General features: G+C 48.3%; 1 protein-coding gene across 2 annotated transcripts; it reads right to left on the bottom strand.

The window, feature by feature from the left end:
- Nucleotides 1-807: 807 nt before the first annotated feature.
- On the bottom strand, nt 808-19,298 carry ODAD4 (outer dynein arm docking complex subunit 4). Of its 2 annotated transcripts, none has more exons than XM_074979012.1 (12): nt 19,185-19,298; nt 18,105-18,236; nt 17,151-17,304; nt 15,375-15,436; nt 14,004-14,163; nt 12,020-12,244; nt 9,449-9,656; nt 7,731-7,817; nt 6,502-6,698; nt 6,198-6,298; nt 4,999-5,077; nt 808-1,784 (listed from the first exon to the last, which is right to left on the bottom strand). In XM_074979012.1, the coding sequence occupies exons 1-12, from the start codon at nt 19,296-19,298 to the stop codon at nt 1,606-1,608; spliced, it is 1,698 nt and encodes a 565-aa protein (XP_074835113.1). In that variant the 3' UTR covers nt 808-1,605. The 2 variants fall into 2 exon arrangements, with proteins under 2 accessions (XP_074835113.1, XP_074835114.1); XM_074979013.1 differs by lacking the exon at nt 19,185-19,298 and adding an exon at nt 18,538-18,667.
- Nucleotides 19,299-19,651: the final 353 nt, after the last annotated feature.

Below are 19,651 nucleotides of genomic sequence, written 5' to 3'. Positions count from 1 at the left end.
CTTTGGGCCAAGGGCTAGTTTCAGCCTTTTAAGCACCCTCCGCCAAGGGAGCGCCCATTCATAGGGTGACCCTACGTCCCCGTTTGGCTCAGCTGTCCCAACTCTCCCGCCCCCGCCCCCGCCCCGCCCCGCCCAAGGAGGCCTTCGCCCCATTTTTCTCTTGCTGACCTGATCCGTGGGCAAGAGCAAACCTGGGAAATGGCCACTTTTGTCAAAAACACGGGGGGGTGGTGCGGGGGGAACTGCGGTGAGGGTAGGAGGCCAGGCTGGGAGCAGGGAATGGTGCTCCGGCAAGGAGCGCAGCCTCCTGCGGGTGTCCCGTAGGGAAGCATGGACAAGCAACAGCATCAGGCGAGGACATAGGCCTTTGGACAAGCAGTTGGGTTTTGTCCCTTTGTGTCTTTGGGAAATACAGTTCTCCGACCCATTGAGATAAATGGGGCAGGCCCTGGAGCTGTTCCAGGCTCCCAGCAATGTCAGGCACACAGTTATCGTGGGTGATGTTCTGGTTTGTTTGTCTGCAGCCTGAACAGCTTCCGCTTTAACTGTCTTTGAGAACATAAGCCTGTGTCAAACAACTGAGACATAAGGCGGCAGCACCTGGCTTGTCTGATTGCGCACACCCCGACTACTCTTAAAGGCGCAGCACTGTGCCTGGATCTGCAATCGCACTGCCCCAGCTCCCACTGAGAAGACACGGCGGGGGGGGGGGACTTCCGCCCCCTCCCCCTCCAGCTGCTGGCTTTGGCTGTTAGTCACGATAGGGCACACCCTCAAGGAGGCAAGCTGCACCCATCACTGTTGGCATCATTTATTTACAAGTCACATACACTTGGCCACACAGTTTATTTAGACCACTCGTGTTATTGGCCAACCCCAGCTGAATTTCACAGCCTGTGGGATCCAGTCAGTGCTGGATGTGGCCTGGAGGTGTGGGCCCATGCGTCAGCTGCATGGGAGGTCCAGCATTGCGTCCTGCAGTCACGTTACCCAACTTGCCATGCGTGCAACTGTCCCGTTGGATGGAATATACTTGCAAGAAGAGCCCAATGCGGCGCTCCTAGTGCATGAAGAGTGCGCCCCAGGAGTGGATGGGATGTTTGTCCTTCCACAGAAGAGGCAGCATTGGGCCCTGAGTCCGATTTCACACACCTAGTGGAGACGCGCAAAATCGAACCGAGGTTGGCAGTCACCATCTGTACTCCTTGATGAGAGGAGTAAGGGAGGTCGATAGCAGAAACTCCTGTCCACCTCCCTCTGTGTGGATGGCCCGGTAAATCGATTACAGAAAAGTCAATTCCAGCTACGCAATTGCCATAGCTAGAATTGCGTACCTGCAATCAACTTAACTCCTTAGTGTAGCCCAAGCCTTACAGAACTCTTCCCACTGTTAAGACCCCACACTGCCTTGAACTGAGGGATTGGGGGTTCAAAAAGAAGTATGTCAAAGGAACAGCAAAGAGCAAGGTTAGCCCCCACTCTGCAAGGGCTCGTTCCATGTCCAGGCTAAATAGGGGCCAATTACACACTAACTAGTTTGCAAAGTCAGCAACCCTCAGGAACTTTAACCCTAACAAGTGGTTTGCTGGAGGGGATGCTGCCTCTTTATTCTGGCAAACCTTGATGAGGCTCTGCATAATCTTCCCCTTTTTCTCCCTCCGTCTCTTCCTCTTCTCTTTCATTTCTCTCATTCTCTTCCTTTTCTATCTCCTTTTGTTTGTTTTCTTCTCTTTCCTTTTGGTCATCTGCTTCCTCTCCATTGTATTCGTCATTGTAATCGTAATCTGGGAAAAAAATATCAATGCAGGTTTTTTTTAAACGTCCTTTTTTCATCTCAACAGGTTAAATTCTTCACAGGAGTAAGGGCTTAAGTCGCAGGTCAGAGCTGGCAAATTGCAGCTGTTTGGAAATCATGTCTGCACAAAAAGAGGGTAACTGTTTAATCAGTGGGTGCTGGGGGAAGGATGCTGCTGGGGAAAGAGCGTAGTTGGGCTCAAGGGGCATTTGGAGTTTCCTTGCTTTGCCAGTTCAGGAGAGGTACATTCAGCACAGAAAGATGTATAGCAAACTAGCTGCCTCTTCATGGCATACCTGTCCCTGACACCACCCCAGGTATCCATGCCTAATTCTGAAGAGTACATATGCTCCACAGAGCTATGTGGGAAAGCTGGCTGTCAGACCAGACAGCACTCTAGGAATGATGGTAAGATTTAAATATTAAATTGTCATACCTCTCCTAATACTGGAATATTTATTCTTATGGCTTCTGATCCATGTGGTTGTACAAGAGTCATATATGTACTGGCTACTGTAATACTATATCCCTTCTATACTTATATTTTATTAACTAACAACCTTAGACCCTGGGGCTATGTATGATCCACAGGCAGGAGCAGGAACTCCTGTTGTGTATTGATTGAGGATCTATCACATCTGTATTAACTACCTAATCTGCACTGATTAGGCCTCAACTGGAGTATTGTTTCCAGTTCTAGGCACCACATTTCAAGAAAGATGTGGAGAAATTTTAGAAGGTCCAGAGAAAAGCAATCAAAATGATTGAAGGTCTAGAAAGCATGAGCTATGAGGCACAATTGAAAGAACTGGGTTTGTTTCCCTTGGAAAAGAGAAGACTGAGAGAGGACAATACAGTTTTCAAGTACGTAAAAGGATGTTAAAAGGAGGAGGGAGAAAAATTATTCTCCTTAACCTCTAAGCGTAGGACAAGAAACGATGGGTTTAGATTGCAGCACAGGTGGTTTAGGTTGGACATTAAGAAAAATTTCTTGCCAGGGCCTGTTAAGCACTGGAATAAATTGTTTAAGGAGATTGTGGAATCTCCACCATTGGAGCTACTTAAGAGCAGGTTAGATAAGTATTTGTTAGGGATGATCTAAAATGGCGCCTGGTCCTGCTGTGAGTGCAGGGGACAGGACTTGAGGACCTCTTGAGATCCCTTCCAGTTCTAGTTTTCCATGATTCTTTTCAAACAAAAAAGCGGTCCAGCAGCACTTTAAAGACTGCTACTGGACTGCTTTTTTGTTTTGCTAGTATACGGGCTAGCACGGCTCTCTCTCTGTTACTGTGATCCTCCCCAGTTTATGTGTGCCAGATAGATTTTAGTGTATAAATAATGGGATCCAAACTTTCAGGGTATAATGTATAACAGACCCAGGATGAAATATTTCACTGCTATAACATTTCAAATACATTCACTGTTGAGGATCCATTCTTAGTATATTCTCTCCTGTGCTATTACATATCTGCTTCTCCCCCAAAGGGACCTGTGGCGATCCTGTGCTCTCAGTGAGGCCCCCTATGGCTCTCTTCTTTCTCTTGCTAGTGTCACTCTTCGGTTGCTACTCTTCTTTCTTACTAGTGCCTCTCTCACTCCTGGGGCTCCCTCAGCAAATGTAATCTCACCAGTACCTTTATATCCTCCTCACTCTCTATCCCTGCCAGCCCTTAGATGGTAGACTAGTTTCACATCAGCGCACAGCGTTACTCCCGATTCACATCAACAAGTGGAGAACCAGGACCTGTGCTTTCTGCCATGCAGCCCACGCCCTCGCCACAGGAGTAGACTTTGCTAACAAAGTGACCTATGTATTATCTTCTAAAGCCACTGGGAGCTTGAGTGGACTCTCACCTTCTGCAAGCAGTGACAGGGAAATTTAGGAAATGCTGCCCCCTACTGCTCAAAAATGAGACAGCACTTAAATACATAATCCACGAAAATCCCAGTCCTCTACTGAGGTCTTCTCCATTATCTTAACTTTTATAGTGGGGTGTGAACCTCCAGCCACCTGCTTAGTTAGATCCAACCCACAGCAGGTCACCCTGCCCTGGCTACCCCCACAGCGTGTGAGTGTGAACTAGCTGGAGAGGGGGGGCAGCCCCAGTGCCCTGGGTTGAGTGCAGGTGGGGAGAAGATGTAGTGTTTATTATAACCAAATTAGGTCTGTTGTCCTGCTGTGGCTGCTCCCAGGGAATGGAGTTATTTAGGTGGTGATGGGAAACTGCATACAGTTTATTTCAGGTGGACTCCAAAAGCCAGATGAGTTTTCCCTCCTCTTTCCTGCATGTCATACCCAGCATTACGTACAATCACATTTTGTAGTTGCGCATTTAGATGTCGAGGCACTGGAGAATTTGCCATTTTGTGCTTTGGAAAATGTTTTGTTTATAAATGACACTACTGGGGCCAGATCCTCAGCTGGGGTAATTGAGCGTCACTCCATAGAAGTCAGAGAGATGCTGATTTACACCAGCTGGGGATTGGAACCAGAGGGATGAAAGGCAAAGCCAGTGTTCAGAGCCATGGTGTGGTTTTGTACGTCTATACACAAATGCAAGGAACAGGGAGAGGAAACTGAAAAGTGGATGTATGACCCATAAGCTAAATTGTGACTCAACTGGCATCACAGTGACTTGCTTGGCTAGATCTCAGGACTGGAATATTTGCAGGGGCTCAGGAAGGGCAGGCAGTTGAAAAACAGAGGAGGCATTGCATTGTGTATTGAGAATGTATACAATTGTTTTGAGGTCCAAAAGGAGGTGAGAAGCAGAGCAGCTGAAAGTCTCTGGTTGAAGATAAAAGTGGGGGGAAAACCAAGGGTAATACTTCAATAACAGGCTGCTATATAAGCTGCTAAATCCATAGGTGGTGGTGGTGGTGAAAGAGGCATTTTCTGAACAAACAACAGAAATATCAAAAACTAATGGGGAGCTAATTACCCAGACATCTGTTGGGAAAGTAATCTGGCAAAACACATTCAGGTTGCTGCTGGAATGTGTTGGGGGACAGCTTTTGTTTTAGACCATGTTATTAGATGTGGTTGTGTGGCTAACTAAACCCATGCCAGATTACGGACGTTGCCAGATGCTGGATTAGAGAGGTAGCTACTCCTCCATGTGTCCTGTGGTGAGGCAGAAGAAAAGGGGATATGCAGAACTTTGTATTTAGTTTGACACACTGATTCCCGGCTGAATGAATACCTTGTAAAGATTCATTTCTCTCCGCCCTTTGTTCTGCTTTCAACTCTTGGATGAAGCCTTTGTTTGCATCATCAAGGGCCTGAAGTTGACAAGAATAATTAGTGTCAGATATAGACGTAGTCACATGTAAGGCCTGTTCTAAAGTTTCTCCCATTCCCCTCTTTCCTGGCTTCTATAAAGCTACCTGCAGTGGTGAGCCTCTTTCCATTGTGACTGCATTACTCCAACTCATATACTGCTTGGCACATTTCTGCTCAGATCCTCCCCTCCTCCTAGCAGAGGAGGGATGATCCAAGCCACACAGCTAGCACTGTCTCTCCCACTGTCAGTGGAGATGGTTCCCCTGGGCTTGGAAACGTGCTTAAGGGACCCCGAGAAAGGCACACGCTCCCATTTCAGAAGCACTGTTCTGTGGTCCGAAACAGATCAGCCCTGCGTGATGTACTTCAATGAGATTAGGAGTAACCTGGAGGGGTACATCTTGGTGCAGACCATTGCTAGGTCAGGAAGCATCTGTCTCATACTATGCAATTCAAGCCTCACAACCCATAGCCAATTCCCCTGATGTGCCTCCATGGCCCCTGTAAAAGAGGTCTTTGAGAGTAGCTCCTCTCTGCTCCCAGAAATGTTGGCAAGGCCAGAAGTGGGGGCGAAACATTCAGCCTCGTATGCCAGTTGTTGGCCATGAACTTGCTGGCATGCATCCGGGTCCAATGGAAGACAGAATGCATCTAATTAAGTGGGTCTTTGCCCACAAAAGCTTATGCTTCAAAGAAATCCGTGAGTCCGTAAGGTACCACAGGACTTCTCTTTGTTTTCGCGGATGCAGACTAACACAGCTACCCCTCTGATAACATGGAAGACAGAACTGACTCTTGGCCACACTGAAGGCAGTAGAAGTTCTGTCATTGACTCCAACTGATCCATGATTTTATGCCATATTACTGAACTGCATTAGCTTGCGTACAGCCCAATTTTTCAAACTCAGGAAGTTTTACTTATTTTATTTTGGGGAGCATCCTGACAGTGCCCTGTTCCTCTTGTGAGACATTTCATTACCTAATCCCTCAGCTTCTTGCTGGCTTTCTCTCCTTTCTCTGGGTCCCTGGACCCACAGACCACAAGCTGAGAACAACAGACATCGGTAGTTCATGCACACTGCACTAAAACTCTTCTCTTGATGGCAACAAATCACTTACGCTGATGATTGCCTGCTGAGCTGCATCATTATGAAGGAGTTTTGCCTTCTCAAGAGCTTTTTCAAAGTTCATAACTGCAGATTGGAAGTCTTCGAGTTTCACTGTGACAGACAAACAAGGACGCATTTTAATACAGGACTAAAAGGAAAGAAAACTACTATGTTAGACCACTGAGCCTGTCCTATAGACTTGCTCAGTGAGCCTTTGTGGGGTTGTTTGTAAGGCACAGGATAGTTTTAATAAAACTGTTGCACAGATTAAGTGTCTGCAATCTTTAAAGCAAACTGTGCTACCATGTCTTTACCTTGTGCTTGGGCAACCAGCACACTAGCATTGAGTTGCCACTCAACATCACCATCCTCCTCTGCTGACTGGAGGGATTTTTCTCCATAGTCCTGGGCCTCTGTTGCTTCATCAAGCTCTAGGTAACATCGGCCAATTTCATGGAACAACCACGTCTTCTCCAGACTGGTTTTTGCCAGTGGGATCTTCTCTTCCCACCTTTACAGGGGAAACAAAAGTTACTTCTCCTGCCCGAGGTTCAGTGCAGTATTGGCTCCTTGGCTTTTTAAACCCCTGAATGGGTTCCAGATACGAAGATTACCAAAGTGTATTCTGCTGAGGCCTCTTAAGTGTTTGCGAAGAGAGTAAGCCTGGAAGACTCTGGGGATTGGGTTCCAAAGTTATTTACTCTGTGCTATGGGTTTGAATCAAGGCAAGACCAATACTTTCCACTGGAAACTATGACCATCCAATGACCATTCAGTGGCTGTTACTCACACAAATTTCCTTTCAATAACCCACATTTTTGAAAAAACACCAGAACTTTAAGCGTATTGACTTCTTGTTTCTGTGTGAGTTTAATGCAGTCAATAAATATATTGTGGGGGGTTTTGTCCTGTACAGTTTCCCATCATAGCGTTAGAGTACCCAGGCATTAATGGCAACTTAGAGTGTGATGGGGTTTCCGGTGAAAGCCCGCCAGGTGTTCTGTTATAGTAGAACTATTGCTTGGACACTACTGAATTGATCCAACAGTGTGCCATTACCCCCAAATTATTTTTTGGGGAGCCTTTCTAACCCCTCGTGTCCTAATGGCACCCACTGTCACCAGATAAAGAAACAGATCTCAAATGGGTAGAGAAAACTAAGTTAACAGCATTGTGTCTGGCAAGAAACAACTTATAAATAGCTGAGGTTATGGATTCCTCATTCTGTGATGATGGTCCTCACTCTCCTGCTGTTTCTCTGTGTGATCTGTGTATGGTTTGTAATTGTTTCTGTCTGCTGTATAATTAATTTTGCTGAGTATAAAGCAACTAAGGTGGTGGGGTCTGATTGGTTAGGTAGTTCTGTTACAGTAAGTTATGATTCGTTAGCTGGCGTGTATGAAATGCACTGTCCAGTTCAGTGTCCACATCACAACCACTGTGAGCAATGTCCCTTGCTGACAACGTAATGAAATAAAGTAACCAACCAAACTGTGTTTTAATTTAAAACCCGCTCTTACCTTTTGTTATGAATTTTACGTACGTGTCAATAGCTTGCTGGAATTTGCCAATTCTGGCATAAACCCTGCCAATGTTGTCCAGGGCTCTGGAGATGGCATCAGGCAGATCACTGTGTTGAAGTGAAAGAAAAAGGCCTTAAGAGTCTTGCCCCTGAAATATCCTCCATTTGCTTGAGGTCTCTCTGTATTCTCTTTTGATATTCACAGCTTCAAAGTGTGCTCACATAACAATGTCAGACAGCATTAAAACAACACAGCCAGTTTGAAATACTCTTTACCAACTCCTGTTATAAGATCGCTATAGGTCAAAGAGATACGTGGGAGGGAAATGGTTCTGCTTTATCCACTGTTGTTTGTATTGGGGTTTTTTTGGGCATTTGATAACACATTATTTGTGTGTGGTCACATCCCCCGTTCCTCTATAGTCAGTCAGTGGTGTAGAATTTCACAAAGCAATGTGGAAGACAAAAGCATTTTGTATTTGGAAATACCATTGGTAGGGCTTCAAAGTACTTGTAACTTACTTTTCTGTGCCGGTAACTAGATTACATTGATAGGGCACGTTTAAAATTGCACTAAGACAGGTGCCATGTCTCAAGTGGCTCTTAAAGAAACAGAGCAGCTTTTTTAAAGAGTTGAAGAGAAGAATTCGAGTGTCCTGGTCTGTATTTGCACAGTAACCGGGCTCTGTTATCCAGAGTTCTGTGAAAGCTATTGGTCAGTGCTAATGGTGCTTTTATGAATGTTGCTGACCTAACACTCATTCCCCTCCTCTGATACTAACCAGTTTTACCATCTTCAACTTACAACTGAGGAAACTGAGGCAGGGAGCGACTAAGGGTATGTCTCTAAAGCAAAAACAAATCTGTGCTTGTCCATGGCACCTGATTTGGGCTCTAGGCTGCAGGGCTGATCTCAGTCCAGATCTTCTCATGCCTTTAGCCACTAGAGGGTGTTTCCTCCCTGACTAATCATTGCATTGGCAGAAAAAACAAACCAGCCCAACAGGCACCCCCTTGCTTTATGAAACGCGTTGCAAAACTCCATGAGAAGAGGACTACATAAAGCCCATTCTACTCCGCCTGAGAGAGTCGGCAGACATTTTCTGCATGAGTGGGTGGCTGAACCTACTGGGTACCGATGTCATGACCCAAATTAAAATGATTTCTCCAGCCAGGAAACCTACAAAGAAGTCCAACGATAACGTTTTCGTATGAGAAAGCATTGCCTCGTCAGGAGGCAGAAGGAAACACAGAACTAAGAGCTCCGGGTGCAAGCAGGGATTTGGTTTGTGTCCTGGGGCATTGTTCTGCCTTAACCTCCCTGTTTGTAAAATGATGATGCTGAGTCAGTGGATACTGTGAGGCAGCGTTCCTTGTAATCTGAGAGCTTGGGTGGCCATGCTGGAGTGTTTCAGGTGCCACCCAGCTGATTAGCAGAGCTGGAGGCATGTGTTTCTATGCATATACCTTGGTGCACATAACAAAATTTATTCCACACATTAATGGAAAAAAAATAGAGGGAGCCCTGCCATGAGGGGCAGGTAACCATTGTTTCTAGTGCCATAAGCACCCCTGAAGAGCATGCTATAGAAATTCAAAGCATTATTTTGAGAAAGTCCAACTCCCCTTCCGTTGGGCAGTGTGCCCTTACCATCTGAACAGAGGTCGCGCAGACTGCCGCATATTGCATCCTTTCCTCACCCCTCCCGAGTTAACACTGGGCGCTTTTGAGCACTCACTTTTCCCTTGCGATCTCCAGATCCATCGTGTGACTCTGCAGTGCTTCCCCCATCTGCCCCATCTCGATCTGAGCGTTTCCAATGCAGCTGTAAAGGTTTCCAATCAATTCACTCTTGTTGGGAAGTTCTTCCTCAGACCAGCCTTGAATTGTTTTTAGCACCTGCTCAGCTTTCTTACAGCTTCCTTCAGGGCAGCCACTAGTCAGCACTAGAAGCACAGAAAGAGGATTGCTCAGCACTATGGCAGGGGGCACAGGGGATAGGGGAGGAGACCTGGGGCCTGATTCTCCACTGTGTCCTCAGGAAGTCACTTACACCTGTGCAAAGTGGACGTAAAATCCTGCCACCAATGTGAGTCTGATTTGGTACCATTTTATACTCACATTGCACAGGTGCAAATGAAAACCCACCACATTGGACAACAGAAAAGGAAACCCATAGTCTGATGATGTGTCAATGATGTCTGAGGTGTTCTTATGAGTTACAAAGAGTACAGTGAGAAAGAAATGGAGGCTCCCTCTCTCCTCCTCTTCAGACTCTTCATCCTTGTAACCCTCTCTGTCCTTGTTGCTGTTCAAATAAGGCTATGCCTACATGCAGGGTTTTTTCAGAAATAACTTATTTCTGTGTTCTAGCATTGAAATAAGTTATTTCTGAAAAGAACGTTTACGCTGCAAGAGCATTTCGAACTTGAGTATTAACACTAGAAAGCCCAATTTCAAAATAAGAGCAATGATGGGTTGCCTCCCTGGAAGCTAATTAAGTCGTCATTACCTCTGCTTAGCATGCACTGAGTCAGTTTCGAAATTGAAAAGGGGGTGGGGCAAGGGGGTTGTGAAAGTTGTTCGTTTTGGTGGAGTTACTATTTTGGGTTAAATTCCCTGTTATTCCACAATAACGAGCTTTGCAGTGTGCATGCAAGGGTTTTTTTCTGAAAAAAAACGGGGGGTGTTTCTTGGAAAAAAAAGAACACAACCTAGTGCAGACAAGCTCTCAGGGAGAGAAGCTCCTCAGTGACCTGGCTTCTCTCTAGTAAAACACATTCCAGCGTCCCAGGCAGGATGGGGAATTGGCTGAGCACCCTGCAATTGCCTCCAGAGTTCTAGTGTCCAGAGCACTGCTCTGTATGGTGCTCTGGGATGCATCAAGTACCAGAGAAGCTGGAAGATAAACCAGTGTGTTAAATTCTGTATGAAGGTATTGCCTTGGGAAAGGCAGAACGCATGTCTAAACCTGCTGCTGCTGGGAAATAACACTCCTCTGAGTGCAGTGCTCCAGCTGATCTGGTCTATAGCTGCTGTGACAAGCCCCTTGTTGGTCCCCTAGGGGTTTTGTGCTTCATGGCGTATTTCACTGTGTGCCTCAGAGACTTGTGCTGGACCTTCCAGTGCCTTGGGTCCTTTCAAAGGCAAGGGTCTCCATTTAGCAATTATTCTCATCAAAGGCAAGTCACAAGGGGGGAGCAAGCCCCCTTCGGAAGATGTAGATGCCCCTGTCCTTCCACTAGGATAGGACAGCACTCCATGGGAAGGGTGGGGGAAGTGCAGGCCCCACCCACTACTCTGGGCTCAAGCCCAGGCACAATAGATGGGAGGCCACTGTGGAGCTTTTCCCCGTCCCAAACACAGCAGCCTTTCCCTGGGACACTTCTCTCTAGCACTTTCCCCCTGTATCTGGCTGAGCTGCTTCTTTCTTCCAAAACCCCAGTCCTCCAGCCTCTCTTCCTGGTCTGCTCCTTATTTCCTTCCCCCTTCTGCCTGGGGAAAATCCTTTTCTAGCAAGCCACGAGGTCTTAACTGGCAGCAGGTATCTGATTCGCCTTTTTGCTGCAGACTGATTCTTAACAAGCCCTAGCTGCCTGCTTTGGGGGCTGAGCTGCAATCTGTGAGCCTAGGTGAAGAACAAAAAGGCACTGACCCAGCTCCCTGTATATTTGCCTTCCACCCAGCGCTTGTAGCATGCTGCCTGTGATCTGCCACGCTGCCCACTGTGAATAATGTCCAGGAGGGTCTCAACATTCGTGAGGGTTCTGTGTTGAGAACCCTCATGAATGCTGAATTCCGCAAATATGGCAGCCTGCTCAGGATCCCTGGGGAAGCGGTGGCTGCCAGTGCTCCTGCCTGGGGCCCCAGGGGAAGCAGCGGCTGCTGGCGCTCCTGTCTGGAGCCCCAGGGGAAGCGGCGGCTGCCAGCGGTCCCTGCCTGGAGCCCTGGGGGAAGTGGCGACTGCCAACGGTCCCTGTCGGGAGCCCCAGGGGGAGCGGCGGCTGCTGGCGGTCCCTGCCTGGAGCCCTGGGGGAAGCGGCGGCTGCTGGTGGTCCCCTTCCAGAGCCTTGGGGGAAGTGGCAGCTGTTGGTGGTCCCTCCCTTGCCCCAGGGAAGCGGCAGCTGCCGGTGCTCCCTCCCCTTGCCCTGGGGAAGCGGCGGCTGCCAGCACTCCATGCCCCAGAGACCCATGGGAAGTGGTGGCTCATGAATAAATAATTGAATTCATGAACATTATGTGTGCTAATCTTGAGACCCTACTGTACACCAATCACATCACTCTTGGTGCTTCGACGTGGGACACTTACACATATCAATATCTTCCATGCTTTTCAGGATGTATCTGGCAACTTCGGACGGCTTTCGCTTTCTCTCTGGGATCCATCTCTGCTGCATGAGTTTGCGGTCTCTCACACGGGCATAGATGGGCTTCTGCTGCTGCCAGAACTCAGTGCGGGTGTCCAGGTAGTTAATGCCATCCAAGATCAGGTCCTCCACCATCATCCCCTTTTTCGTGCTGCTTTTGATCAAGTCTGGAAATCAGTGAAAGGCAGAACCAGGAGAGAGTATTCAGGGCTCTGAGCAGTGACCCACAATCCAAGGAATGGCAGGATGGGAACATTTCTGGTGTTAGCACCAGACCAAGTGGTGACGTGGGAAGTGACAGGGCAGGCTTCCCCGACCACCTCACCAAACCCTCCTAACCCTGCCTAACCTCTGAGAGTATGAGGGGGCGGCAGGTCTGACTCCAAGGCCTCTTCAGTCCTCGTCTTCCATGGTGAAACAGCCCAGGACAGATCCTAAGAGCACTATTGGTTGTGGAGCTTGGCGATCTGCAGATCTGTCTAACTGGGCCTCGGCACAAGGTGAGAAACAATCTTTGCGAGAAGACCCACGTACAGGATAGATGGCACCATAAGGAAATGTAGGCATTCTGATTCCATGGATTGTCCCCATGGAATACTGTGAGAACTTTTAGAGTCTTCGGGTACATCTACACTCGGGGAAAGGTCAACATGCGGGTGGTTGATCTTCTGGAGTTTGATTTGACAAGACCAGGGGGAATGCGCTAAATTCATGGTCATGGTGACACCACTGACCCCAATGTTCTTGGCAGTTGCATGGAGGACCTCCCCTTGTGTAGATGGTGGCAAAAATCTATTTTAGATACATCAGTTCCAACTACGCAGTTTCCATGGTTGGATTTGCATATCTGAAGTCTATTTTACTTCCTAGTGCAGACCTGACCTTAAAAGGCAGGATGGGGCCAAGTAAGTTATGAAGACAGGTACCATAACAGAAGGCAACAAGCGACTAAATCCTCAACCTCCCCAGCATTCCTGGGGAAATATTTCTCAAGAAAACTAATTAAAAAGGGATTAATTTTCTGCCCAGCTCAGAAATCTGGTCCTTTTCTGAATCGCATATCTTGAGTCATCCAGCATTACCAGCAAAACTCAATTACTGGAACCTTTCACTTAATTCAAACACTAGCTTATTTAATCAAGAACTAGGACACTTGTACTTAAAAGAATATCATTTTTGCTTTTCATTTTGAATGTTTTGGGCTGGTATTAATGGATAACTGAACTGCTCACTCCTTAGTTATTTGACTAAGAAGGAAGAATAAAGTTTGTTATTTAGACTTGTTTAGACATTGTTACAAATACTGATCCTGGAAATGTGAATAACTTGTCCAAATCCAGATCAAGTAATGTGTAGGTTTGGAACTCTGGCAAACACTATGTGCTACACAAAGGGCAAAACGTCCTTTCATATGTGGTCATAGGAATAACAGAACAAAGCAATGATGGGCAGCCTATGCTAGTGAGTGGGCTATATGAGAGGATCAACCTTATTTCAGTGGGCCACAAGTTTGTCATAGCCAAGAGAGTCTTCTAGGATAGGGTAGTTTTTCTAACTGTGCTGCCATACTTAGAATTTGCAGAATGTGCTGATTAAACTGTGGCAGCATTTTGATTGGATGCTGAGGGAGCACACGGTTCTCACTATCAATGTTGTGTGCAATTAGTACACGCCTCACTTCATGTACCCTCACTTCATATGTTACTTTTTAGTAGCACCAATGGGAAGAAAAACTGTGCAGACGAAACCCAGCAGAATCTGAAACCCGGAACGTAGGCAATTCCTCCTGGGCAGCACATACAGCCCCCATGACCCTCATGTAGCCCGCAGGCCATAAGTTGCCCACCACTGGAATGAAGGGGGAAAAATGGGTTTGATTGAACCAAGAGGAACAACATGTCACATTTAGTGAACTACTATAAAGACCTTCATCCTTGAGCAGCTTCTCCAGGTAGGCCTTGTCAGCATACAGCTCTCCAAGAAGCTGCCGTTCAGTCTTTTCATTCCTGCTGGGCCCCACTTTACTCTGCCGCTTTTGATCCTTTTGGGGGGCTTTGATCTGAAGTTTCTGCTTCGCTTTTTTGCTCTGCCACAGACCAAAACAGAAGGACGCAGAGGAGAGGGGTACAGACACAAGCAAAAAAGGGGTGGCTTTCAGAAGCCAATTTCACTGCTTTCCAGATTTCTTACTCATGAAGGAAATGACTCAGGTGCAAGACTGGCCTGTTGATCTAGTGAGGATTAAAGTTCGGGGATCTAGCACGCCTACTCAAGCCCTTCCTAGCACAGCAGCTTTATAAAAGCAGGCGTTCTACCACGTCTGGGAGGTAATGTTTTGTACTGCTCTTGAATGGTTCCATCGGGCCAGTTTTAGATTCAGCACATGCAGCTTGCAGGGATGGGGCATGCAGCCCTCTGTCGTGTGAAAAAGGGCATTGGGGGGAAGATCACCCCAGGCCCACCCATCCCAAATCCTAATCCAGGTTCCAAACACGCTCAGCATAAATACATCCTGAGATGGGTCTACAGATTAAAGTGATTTATTTCTCTTAAGCACATTCAGCCCCATGTTTCGAAGTGATAATGGAAGCCTCTGGATTCCCAGCTTTAGACATGTTGGCCCTGGTTTTCAGAGCTGCCGAGCAATGGGAGCCACAGCTCCAAAAGGAGTCAAGAAAGTCTGCAGGACCTTCAGAAAATCAAGCCTTTGAGCCCTGATTTTTGGCAAAGCTGAGCACTCACAGCTCTCGTGGAGCTGTGGGTATTTAGCTCTTCTACAGGTCTGAAAACGGGCACCCAAAATTGAGCCAACCAAGATCAGTGGCCACTTCTGAAAAGTACAATCTCAAAGGGCAAGTCAGACCAATGTAGGTGCTACAGACTGATTGTGGGCATCCGGTCTCCCCACTGACATGGATGGAAAGGGCTCATGTGAGAAGGCCAGTGTAACTTTGGGCCTATAGCTAGGCACAAACACAGATGGCTGTTAATGTGATGTCTTTCCTGTGTAACAGCCTGTTTGAAAGCAGTGGGAGTTTTGCTGGTGGAAGGGCTCCAGACAAGGCATTCAGCTTCTCCTGAGCTGATGCTCTCGCTAACAGAGCCACACAAAACATCAAGAAGGCAGAACTGTCTGCCACACATGAATGGCATACTGTGCTGTCACCATCAGATCTACTGATGTGGCAGCAGCAAGTCACAGCCACTTTTTCCCCTGAGTGTGCCGATTCACCAGGATGCGTTTTGCACTTTGATATCACTAATGAACTTCCCAGGAGAGAGTTTTTCACACCATACCTCTGCCTGTCTGCTTAAAAAGCAGAGGTCCCCTTTATTCTCCAGTTTAATTGAGGAAGGACCTGCCAAGAGAGAGAATATACTTGTAAGCGTTCAAGAATGGCAGCAGCCAGACCCTAGAGTATAGCATGGATGTGAACATGCTAGACCTGGTTGGAAATAAAGCTGTGCAATTTTTATTGCATTTGAAATATGTGGTAAGTTCTATATCACTCTCCTCAGTCTAAAAGGAGGAACAGCAGCTCAGAGAAATGGATTGGCTGTATCTATTATTAATTAATATTATTGAGGCCCCTGTGGTAACATGTAGGGGCTACAACCTTGAATCCGAGTCCTGTGGTGTTAGGCATCGTACAAACACAACAAAAGACAGTCCCCGCCCAAAAGAATTTATAATCTAAGACAAGAGACAACTGGCCAATTAAACAGGGAGAAGGGACAGAACCAGAGTGGGGCACCGGGAACTGCACTAGCCCAGAGATCTTTCTGAATCACACTTGTCAATATTTAGAGCAAAGCACCCGTCTCTGACTCACACGGTGGATCTCAACTGTGCTGGCAACACACACACGGTGGGAAGGTAGCTCTCTGCTTTGGCCAAGCCAAGGGAAAAGAAGGTTCAGACATGCTTTTTCTAATGACTCTCCTCAGGTGAGAGACTCAGGACAAGACGCTCTAGACAAGCTGGGGGGTGGTGGAAATTAACATTAATTCAAAGAACAATTTCACAGACTACCCAGCTAGGTGATCATAGGCTCCATTGCGATAGTGACATGTAAATACAGATAAAATAACAGGAGTATTTTGCTTTTCTCCCTTAGCATGTCTGTCTGTTTCTGTGAGTAGATGGTCCCTGTACCACCAGCCTGTGTCTGTGTGTGTGCTGGGGAAGAGGGGGTTGCCATCAGTCCATGTATGTGTGTCCTGTGTGGGTAAGTGAAGATGTTGTGTCTGAAAGTTGCTGTCTGGGTCTCTGTGTGTGTGTGTCCATAACTGTGTCATGCGTGTCTGTGGGTGGACAGGCTGTCTTTCCATGACTGAGTGTACGCTGTATGCTCGTGAATACATTTCTGAGAGACAGTGAAGTGGAAGAAATGAGTTTTATAACTAGCTCTGAACCCAGCAAGGCCTAAGATCACTTTTGCTTATTTCCAGATTGAGTTCGAGTTTAAGTCTAGAGCCTGTGAAAGTGCTCCATTTCCCTTCTGGCTGACAGTTTCACTGCCCCCATGCAGATCAGCTGTCATGGGAGGTCAGGGTCACAGAGGGAGATGTGGTTTCAGGAAGCTGAGATGAATTTCACACAAAAGGTTTGAACAACATGACAGAGACCTTGAAATGGAGTCTGAAATTAGTGGGGAGCCAGTGCAGAGAGAAGAGCAGCGGGGTGCTAAGCAAATGGGCTTCTGTTTTTTGTACTAGCTGGAATATTTTCAAATTTTGATCCTAGATATAAGTTGCAATAATCAAGTAAGAGGTCATGACCGCATGGATCGTTGGAGATAGGGCTACATGTGCATCTGTATTACCGGGGAGTCATTAGTTACGATAACAAATAAACACTTGTCCAGTAATAAAGATTGGTCCCTACTGGGTATTCCCTGACCTCAGCTGAGAAGAGCAGTTATGCACGGGACTCAGGAGGCAGACAGATTTTGCTGTGCAATGCCCTCTTATTCTCTGAGCACATGAGAAACTAACACAGTATATGTCAGCAGCTACTGAATTGCCTGCTTTGGGATTTGCTTGCATTGGCAATAAACTGTAACGTCTTACTTCCAACAGAGTTGTCAATCGCTTCTTGAGCTTTCTGAATTCCTAGCCTGAATTTCTGTAGCTCTGGACGGAGTTTGTGCCCTCGGTAGTAATAGACTAAGGCAAATTCAAAGTCGCCCATGGTGTACAGGGTCTCAGCCTTTTGGTAAAGTCCCTGTAACAAAGTAGACAAACAGTCTGAAGGCAAAATGTAGAACAGCTCCCATAGCAGTGAGGAAAGCACTGTGTCATCTCATCTGTGCAAAAGATAAAGCCCAATCCAGCAATCATTACTGTGGTGAGTTACCTTCACCTCCTCAGTGTCACCATGAGGGAAGGGGTCCCAGATCAGGCCCCTGTCACTGTTAAACTGTAAATACTGACAGCTGTTTACAAGATGCTTGAATAGCATGAGTGTGTCCAGTGAATATCAGTTGAAACTTGAGTCTTCCTGTGGGACAGGGGCTTTTCAACTGGACAGAAGAATAGTTCTCTGGACACACCACTCTCCTGAGCACAATCAACACAAGGGCAGATTCAGCCACTCACCAGCAGCTCTGAGCTCATGTTCGGGAGCAGAACAAAGAGTGGGAAGAGGAAACTAACAACCTACTGCTCCCCTTTGGCTTCTTGAGGCGTGTCTATGCTGCAAACAGAAGAAAGAGCAGCAAGTCCCAGAGCCTAGGTGGTACTCAAAAGGATTCAAATTTGGGCTCTAAACCCCAGTCAAGTGGGGGTGGTCTTGGAGCCCTAATTCCAGCTGGAGCAGGAAAGCTATCTTTAGCAAAGTAATGCAGACCCTTTGATCACAAGTCCATAGACACAGGCTGAAAAGTGCCCTGCTGCATGGCTGATGTTTTTTTTCTGGGATGGGGGGGTCGTTTTGTTTTTGTAATGTAGAGGTATGCTGGTGCCCCACTCAGTGAAGGCCAGGTCTAACTACATACCAGTCCCTCATCTCTGAATGCTATTTACCTTGGAGAAAGTTTTGTCATTTTGAAGAGAGGCTTCTGCATCTCTCAGGGAATTTTCCGTGTCCCCAAGTTTCAGGTAGCACATAGAGCGGGCGACCAGGCAGTGCTTATTCCCTGCTTGCAGCTGCAGTGCCTTGGGTGCAAAAACAAAGAAGCATCCGTTACAGAGCCAGTGGCCATTCAGCACCCGCCCCACCAATATCTAAATTTGATAGAACCCTCGATACGTTTGCGATGCCCTCCAGGCAAGGATCTCAAAGCAATTCCCAAGCATCCGTGAATAAAGTCTCACAACCCTCTGCAGGGGAGCGGGACTGTATCACCCTTACGGTGATAGCCGAGGCACGAGCCTTGAAAGAATCAGTAGAAGAGGCAAAAATAAAACCCAGGAATCCTAGCACTCGGGGCCCTGCTCCAACTTCTGGCCCACGCACCTTAGGGAAATGAAGAAATTACTTTGCCCTCACTAAATTGCTCTGCCTTTGCCATTCGGATCACAGCGGGAGGTCAGTTGCAGGGTTGGTGGTTTGGGGTTCTGGTCCCGAGCCTGGGTGGAGCGCAGACTCCAAGGCAATGAGGAACACTGAGATGCAGACAGTGGGATGATACCACCCCTTGCCTTATCACTGCTTCTGTTCAAGCTCTGTCGCCACAGTCCTTGCTGCTGCCCCTCGCCGTGTCACCTTCCCACACGCGCCGTCTCCTCTTACCGCATCCGCTCATCCCCCGGGCTGGGTCCTCGGGTCCTCTCCTCCCTGCCCGCCGCGCCCCCACCAGGACGTGTCACCAGCCCCTCATCCCTGAGTTCACAGCCCTGCAGGGGGTGTGGCAGCCCCTCGCCTCTGTCCACCTCACCCCGTCATGGGCGTGCTCTGTCCCTTCCCCATGTGCCCCACACCCCCCATCGCGGGTGTGTCACGTCCCCAGGCACCTGTGCCCCACACTCCTGCCATGGGCACGTCGTGCCCTCGTGCCCCACACCTGTGTCAGGGTGTGTCCCGTCCCCTCCTTCACTGTGCCCCACACCCAACGTGCCCCAGCCCCGCAGAGGCGGGGGGGGGGGTGTGCGTTGCACACTCACGTTGGTGAAGCAGGCCAGCGCCTTGCCGTGCTCGCCCCGCCGGCTCAGCAGCGCCCCCTCGGCCATGAGGCTGGGGAAGGTCCCGCTCAGCCCCTCGCCCTCCGCGTCCCCCATCGCCCCGGCCCGCCGCCGCCGCTGCTGCCTGGCAACCCGCTGCCTAGCAACCGCCGCCGCCTCCGGACTTCCGGGGCGGGCCCGGCCACACCCCCCGGGGAGGGAGAAGGGCGCGTCGCGCGTGACCCGTCCTGCGGCTTCCGGCCCTCCTCAGCCCCTTCTTTGCGCGAGCGTTGCCAGCCCTGCGGGATTCCCACTGCCTGGTGCTTTACCCCCCGCCAGCCCCTCTGCTCCCCCACTGCCCTGCCAGCCCCCCACTACCTGGTGCTTTACCCCCCGCCAGCCCCTCTGCTCCCCCACTGCCCTGCCAGCCCCCCACTGCCTGGTGCTTTACCCCCTGCCAGCCCCTCTGC

Source organism: Carettochelys insculpta, chromosome 28 (assembly GCF_033958435.1).
Source record: "Carettochelys insculpta isolate YL-2023 chromosome 28, ASM3395843v1, whole genome shotgun sequence".
NCBI lineage: Eukaryota > Metazoa > Chordata > Testudines > Carettochelyidae > Carettochelys > Carettochelys insculpta.
Note: the sequence above shows the minus strand (reverse complement) of the source record. Positions and strands in the feature narration are given on the sequence as shown.

Bases quoted from the DNA above. Each gene is read 5' to 3' on its own strand.
- ODAD4 (XM_074979012.1), bottom strand. From the start codon at position 19,298: ATGGGGGACGCGGAGGGCGAGGGGCTGAGCGGGACCTTCCCCAGCCTC. The intron at 15,437-17,150 runs GTAAGACGTTAC...CTCTCTTGGCAG, and splicing joins GATTGACAACTCTGTTGGAA to GTCCTTCCTCAATTAAACTG. The intron at 9,657-12,019 runs GTAAGTGTCCCA...CTGTGCTTCTAG, and splicing joins CATGGAAGATATTGATATGT to TGCTGACTAGTGGCTGCCCT.